This window comes from Elephantulus edwardii, unplaced genomic scaffold (assembly GCF_000299155.1).
Source record: "Elephantulus edwardii isolate Elephantulus edwardi_28Jun2011 unplaced genomic scaffold, EleEdw1.0 scaffold00259, whole genome shotgun sequence".
Lineage (NCBI taxonomy): Eukaryota > Metazoa > Chordata > Mammalia > Macroscelidea > Macroscelididae > Elephantulus > Elephantulus edwardii.
Window position 1 is genome coordinate 106047 of NW_006400009.1, and position 6899 is coordinate 112945.

At 38.8% G+C, this 6899-nt stretch overlaps 1 protein-coding gene across 1 annotated transcript in view; it reads right to left on the bottom strand.

Moving 5' to 3' along the window:
- LECT2 (leukocyte cell-derived chemotaxin 2) overlaps window positions 1-6899 on the bottom strand; it is a 16734-nt gene that overhangs the window by 4258 nt on the left and 5577 nt on the right. The window contains exon 3 of the mRNA XM_006899485.1: window positions 1882-2027. Within this exon, the coding sequence (XP_006899547.1) occupies window positions 1882-2027 (146 nt within the window). The remainder of the gene's footprint in view (window positions 1-1881; window positions 2028-6899) is intronic.

Genomic DNA, 6899 nt, shown 5'->3' on the forward strand with positions numbered 1-6899 from the left:
AATCTTCTATTCAACTCTTTAGTATCTTGAATTCTTCCCTGTGCTTTGGCTTCTCTGCGCTCCGGTGCAATTTTCAGAGTCTCTTCTGACATCCATTTTGGTCTTTTCTTCCTCTTCTGTCTTTGCAATGACCATTTTCCCTCTTCCTGGATGATACCCTTGATATCCTCCCACAACTTATCATCTATATATAAGTACTATGGTCCCTCAAAAATCAACTATACATGACATCAAATGTTCTTTACATATTTTTTATTTAGAATTTGTTTATAATTACTTTAAAACAAAGATAAGAATGTACAGGAGCAGGGAAACAAGAAACAAAATAACCAGAGTTAAAATGGGAGAATGTTCATGTATTATGAAGAATAAAACTGCCAAAACAATTTGTGTTGATGAAATGGAACTTAAGTACTGTGTAAAATTGAAAACAAGAATATATTTTTTAAAAAGATGTACAAGAAAGTTCATAGTTATTATCACAATCATTTAAAACTCGAAACTTTCCAAATGTCTAGCGAAGAATGATTAAAGGAGTGGCCTAGTGGCAAGAAGCTGTGCTACAATCCTGAAGGCACAGGGTTCTAGGCCACTAACTGCTCTGTGGCAGAAGGATGGGCAATCTCCTCCCATGCGAATAACTGCCTATGAAAACCTGCCAGAGGTAAGGTATGGGATGGTTCTGACTGCACGGTACACAACAACAACAATATACTAAAATATTGTACGCCAGGACAGGAGCGCTAGTGGTCTAGTTCATAAGAAGTTGGGCTGTTAACCCAAAGGCTGAATGTCTCTGGTGGTTCAATCCAGGGAGAAAGCAGTCTCCTCCACTGCAATTTACAGCCTCAGACACCCATGAGTCAGTTATAACTCAATGCAATGAATTAGAGTTTGGAAATATACCAGGAAAAGGAATAAACTAAAACTACGTTTTTAGAATATGGGGCGTCATACTTGGCAAGCAGGAAGAGATGGCAAAGAAGAAGAAGATGACCTTCAGCCAAGTGGGTTGCCACAGTGACTACAACAGTGAGCCCAAGTGTGCCAGCGATTGTGAGCATGGCACGGGATAGGACAGGGTTTGTGTCTGTTGTTCACAGGGTTGCTACAGGTGACATTTAATTTGATGGCACCTAAAAACAACAACAAAGCACTCGGTAATATGGATGAATCTAACAAAAGGTAAGATAGAAGACATTTTAAAAAACACAACCCATACAAGTGCATGCTATTCCATTTCTATAATTTCAAAATACAGGTAGAATTCATTTACGGTGTTGTAACTTGGGGTTTACCCTTGCTGAGGATAGTGATTAAAACGTAGCAAAAGAGGTTTCTGGAATTTTGGTACTGCTCTTTTTCTTGATCTAAGTGCTGATTTCACAGTTATATTTGTATTGTGAAAAATCTGGTGGACTGTACACTTTGTATATTTTTCTATCTGTAGATTAGACCTCAAGAGAATTAAAACAGATAACAAACTAAGTAATTTGAGTACCAGGAGATCCAAGGTTCACCTAGAACCTTGTCAATATTTTCCTTTGTCAGTATTTTCCTCTCAGTGCTTACAGTAAATGAAATTATCTGTTAGGGTTAATCTTTTGGAAGGTGAACTTGTTTATAAATTGCTAAGCTAAGCCACAGGAAGGAAAAGGTTCAATCAGTTGCTGAGCTAGATGGAGTATATCCATACAGCAAAGTATTTCACAGAGAGTGAGTGGTAAAACATCTTTGAAAATGCATCTCTTATAGATCTTAGGTGTTAACATTTTAAGGAAATTAAAAAAAAAACACAACACTTCAGTGCTTATAAGTTACACTAAGTAAATAAGCATCCACATTTCTAGTAGGAGCCCCCAGTATGTTCACCTCTCTTACCTCTTCCAGATATCCGAACGCCATTATTGACAGCATTTTTGTTTTTATAAGGCTTCTCCTGACCCACAATTGTGCCAGTGAAAGGTGCATACACAGTGGATCCATCTGGGCACAAGACATCAACACCCTGGTGAGCTCCACGGTTTCTAGGATGGAAATGAGAATGAACACACTGAGAATCTCCCCCAGGAAACTTTGTTGCTCAGGCATGTGTTATAAACAGGTTGTTTCTAGAGTAGGGTATTAGACACTGACGGTATAAGAGCATGTTAAAATGGCTCAGGTTCCTTACTCTCTGTAACTCAAATTTAACCTCCCTCCCTGCAGGTGGTATTAATGATCATATGTTTAACTGCAAGTAACACTCAAAACAAACAGAACAGCATGCTTATGAGAACAGCATCCGGAGAATGGGAGTTATCAAAATATGATATCCTGTAAAGAGTAAAGCATTCACAATAATATGTGGTATAGGAGACAGGATTGAGGCGTCCCTCAGGTTATAGGTTCCTCCACCTGGTTCCTTGCCTCCGTGGCTGTGGGACAATCCCAGGGGCCAGGTAGGACAAGAGCCTTTAGTATACAGAACTTCAAGCAGAGGAAAGAATTCTCTTAGCTCTCTGCGACAGAGGGCTGACCTGTGAGCCTCAACATACAAGTTGCCTGAGGGTCCTGATCTGTAGCCATACCAGAGACAAAGGAGGACACTAAGTGGCAGGAGAAAAGATGAGGAGAGGGGAGGCTCTGTGGTGAGAGTGAGCACTCTCCATTACTTGTGGGGAACCAGAACTGAGGTATCCCTGGGAGGGCTGACTTGAGATCCCCTGCATGCAAGCTGCTTGATCTGGCTGAGATTTCTAAATTCATGCCACTCTAGAGACAAATAAAGACACTAAGCTCCAAGAGAAAAAATGCATAAGAAACTGAGTAGATCACCTGGTTTCACACCACTCAGCCACTTCAAATATGAATGATGCCTATAGAGATGATGTTAGGGACTACTTTAAGGTACGATTCCTACAACACTGCCATGCAGAACAGAGAGAATCTCAAGGACTTTAGGAAAGGCAAATTTTTCCCAAAAGGATTTACAGTGGAGTGAGTAGCTCACCATGTTTTAACTTGGCAACTAATTAATAACATTACAAAGCCAAGAACAACAACTTTCACAGTTGTAGTAGAAATGACCTAACACTTATCAAGAAAAACTTCACATAATCTCAAGATAGCAGCAGGCAGCATCAAACACTGTGAGAAAACAAATTAATCCTTCTCCAAAAAAAGCAGAGAATATCAGAGAACTTATGAATATCCCAGAGTCAAGAAGGCAGGTGATATATATTGATATGGAAACCTTTGAACAACTACAAACAAAAGTACAAATGATGGAAGAAACAATGGAAGCTATAATAAAGGGAATAACCTAGAGGTAGAGAACCAGAAAAATAGATATTGATGAAGAGTTATTTGTACAGCTATGGAAGAAGGTGCAAATGATGGAAGAAACAATGAAAACCACCAAGAAAGCAAATGGTCCAGAGACACGGAGCCAGAAGAAATACTGATGAGGAGGAACTTGCACAAATACAGAATAAAATGCAAAAAAAAAAGAATAAAATGCAAAAAATGGAAGAAAGAATTGAAACTATAAAGAGGTACAAGAACTTAAAAAAATCATCACAAGATATAGAGGGTACTGTCAACACAGTACTAGAAATAACAGAAAGGCATGAAAATCCAATCCAGAATACTAAAACTGAAATTACAGAAGTGTCCAACACGCTTGAAGGATAAAAAAGTAGAATAGAAGTGATGGAGCAGAGAATCACGAGCTGGAAGGCAAGAACTTCAGTGGAAACATCCTGGAAGAAAAATCAGAGATGAAACATAATTGAAGAAAACATTAGAATCATGTGGATGATAGCAAAAGGAATAGCATACATATGATTGGAATTCCAGAATATGAGAAAGATAGGGAAATTACAGAGAAAATTGTAGAAGAAATACGAGAAGAAAACTTAGCAGGTATTCTGAGGAACAAGAAAATCCACATTCAGGGAAGCTCGGTGAAAACCAAATAGACTAGACCCAAAAAGGAAAACATCAAGACATGTAAAATTCTCCAAAATAAAAGATAAGGATAGAATACTGAAAGCAGCATGAGAAAAACAAAGAGTCACCTACAAAAGAAATGAAATCATAATTTTTCAGCAGAAAGCATGTGAACAAAAAGACAATGGCATGGCATATATGGAAAGTTCAAAGAAAATAATTGCCAACCAAAGGTACCCAACAAAGCTCTCCATCAAATATGAAGGAGATATCACATCTTTTGCAGAAAGGAAAGAATTTAAGGAATTTATGAAAACAAGATCAAACCTACAAGAACTTAAGGAAAGTCCTTCACAGACACCAAAAGAAATTGGATGGATCATAGTAACAAGAAACAACAAAAAAGAAACACAGCAAAATGGCAATAATAAACGAGGCCTGTCAATAATCACATTTAATGGGAATGGACTAAAAGCACCGTTCAAGAGAAAAAGAGTAGCAGAATGGATTTAAAAAAAACCCCACAAAGCCCATCAGTATGGTCTCTACAAGAAACACATCTCATAAATGAAGAGAAAGATAGACTCAAAATCAAAGGCTGGGAAAAAATAAATCAGGCAAAGGGCATCCACAAAAAAAAGCAGGAGTGGCAATACTAATCTCTGATAAAATGACTTCAGAATGAAAATCACTATAAAAGGTATGTAAGGGAAGTATGTAATGAGTAAAGGCACAGTAGGTCGCCATAAGTTTGGACATCTGGGAAGTGGCCTACCACCTGTGACCAGCAGCACACGCTTTCTGGGCCCCTGGACTGTGGCCAAGAGCCTCCATTACTGTACCTGGAGAACTTGGTGTCCCTTTAAGGTTGTGGTTCCCTAGAAACTTGCTGAGTGCACAGACACCTGGGTCTGGCGGGCCTGCATGTGCACATATGTATATACACGTGCGAGGGTGTGTGTTTCTCAGCACCTCCAGTTCCTGTGTGATGGGGCCAGCTAGAATCTTTTAGAGAGGGCTTATCAAGATTGATAGAGCATTTTTTTAAACTCAAATAACAGACTTTCTTTCTGTTCTCTTTTAAATAGGAGACCTTCAAGCATATCACACCCTCGCTCTCCTTGAGGAGTTGAAGAGTGAAGGATAATCAAGATTCCCAAACTTAATGGTCATCAGAGTCCAACCACCTGAACTTTTTAGCTGAGACACTGTGGTGGGAGCAAGGAGCGGAGAAGGACAGGACATTTGCATTTTTAAGACTCCCCAGCTTAATCCAAACAATGTCCAAGCCTGGGGACCCTTGGCACAGTCCCCTCTAATGTAGCCCAGGAATGGGGAGTTTGGGTTTTGTGATTTATTTAGTGCACAGCGATTGTAGGTGCGTCTTTGTTCTCTGTTGACACTGCCAGTGCTGGTTGCTCTGGATTCTCTGCTGACCATTCTTCACGGCATAGGCAGGAATGAAAGGGCCCTCAGGGTGAGGCTCCAGGTGCGAATGGATGGGTCCATAGCAAAGTTAGCCTTCTCTGCTGGAAGTTACCACTACAGGCTGTCTATCCAGAATAATGGACTTGGCATGACCAGCTGTTCTAAGGGCTGTTCTGGATCCTTCAGGATCTGCAAGGTTTGAAAATGGCTTATGCTCAGCCCTTTGTAGAACCTAGGTTCTTGATCTAAGACAAGTGTGATTTTAATCATTAAATGGAAGTGTTTGACTTTTTTTAAAAAAAGGAAGGAAAATAGAAAAACAATTAAAAGCATCAATAAGTCCAGGATCTGTTTTTTGAAAGGGTAAATGAAACTGACAAACCATTGGCAAACTTAACAAAAGGAAAAAAGAAGACACAAATCATTAAAGAATGATAGAGGTGACATCACAACAGAACCAGAGGAAATGAAATCCATAATTTCGATATATTATGAAGAGCTATATTCTGATAAATTTGAAAACTTAGAGGAAATGGACAAATTCCTGGAAATTCATGCCTTACCCAGATTGACATAGACAAATGTAGAACACTTGAACAGAACCATCACGGAAAAAAGAAATTGAGTAGATCATAAAAAAGTTTTTAAAAAAGTCCTGGATCAGATGGCTTCACAGCTGAATTCTACCAAATATTCAGAGAAAAGTTATCACCAAGTCTACTTATTTTGAAATATATAAAAAGAAAGAACTTTCCTGAGACATTCTATGACACAAGCATAACCCTAATACCAAAAGCAGGCAAAAAATATTACAAAAAAAGAAAGCTACAGACCACTATCTCTCATGAACATAGACACAAAAGTCCTTAGCAAAATCCTAGCCAATAAAATCCAAAAGCACATAAAAAAATAATTCACTATGACTAAGTGGGATTCATAAGGGGTATGCAAGGATGATTCAACAAAAGAAAAACAACATAATTAACTACATTAACAAAACAACTAACAAGAATCACATGATCCTAGCAGAAAAGGCCATTTTACAAAATCCAACACCCCTTCCTGATAAAGACATGCAGCATTATTGAAATAGAAGGGAATTTCTTCAACATAGTGAGAAGTATATATGCAAAACCACAAACCAGTATCATTCTCAATGAAGAAAGACTAAAAAGCATTTTCTTTGCGAACAGGGCCCAGACAAGGATGCCGACTGCCACCACTTCTATTCAAATTGTACTGGAAATACTTCCAAGGGCAATATGACAAAAAAAGGAAATAAAAGGCATCCTGATCAACAAAGAGATGGTTAAACTGTCACTATTTGCAGATGCAGAGGGTCAAGGACTGCAGTCTCCTATATGGATTGAGACTCAATGTCAAGAAGATAAAGATTCTCACCACTGAACTGATTGGCAGCATCAGGATGGATGGTGAAGAGATTGAGATTGTTCACAGCTTCAGTCTGCTTGGCTCCACAGTCAACACTCTTGGCATCAGCAGCCAGGAAATTAAAAGACGTATTGTGATGGGAAAGT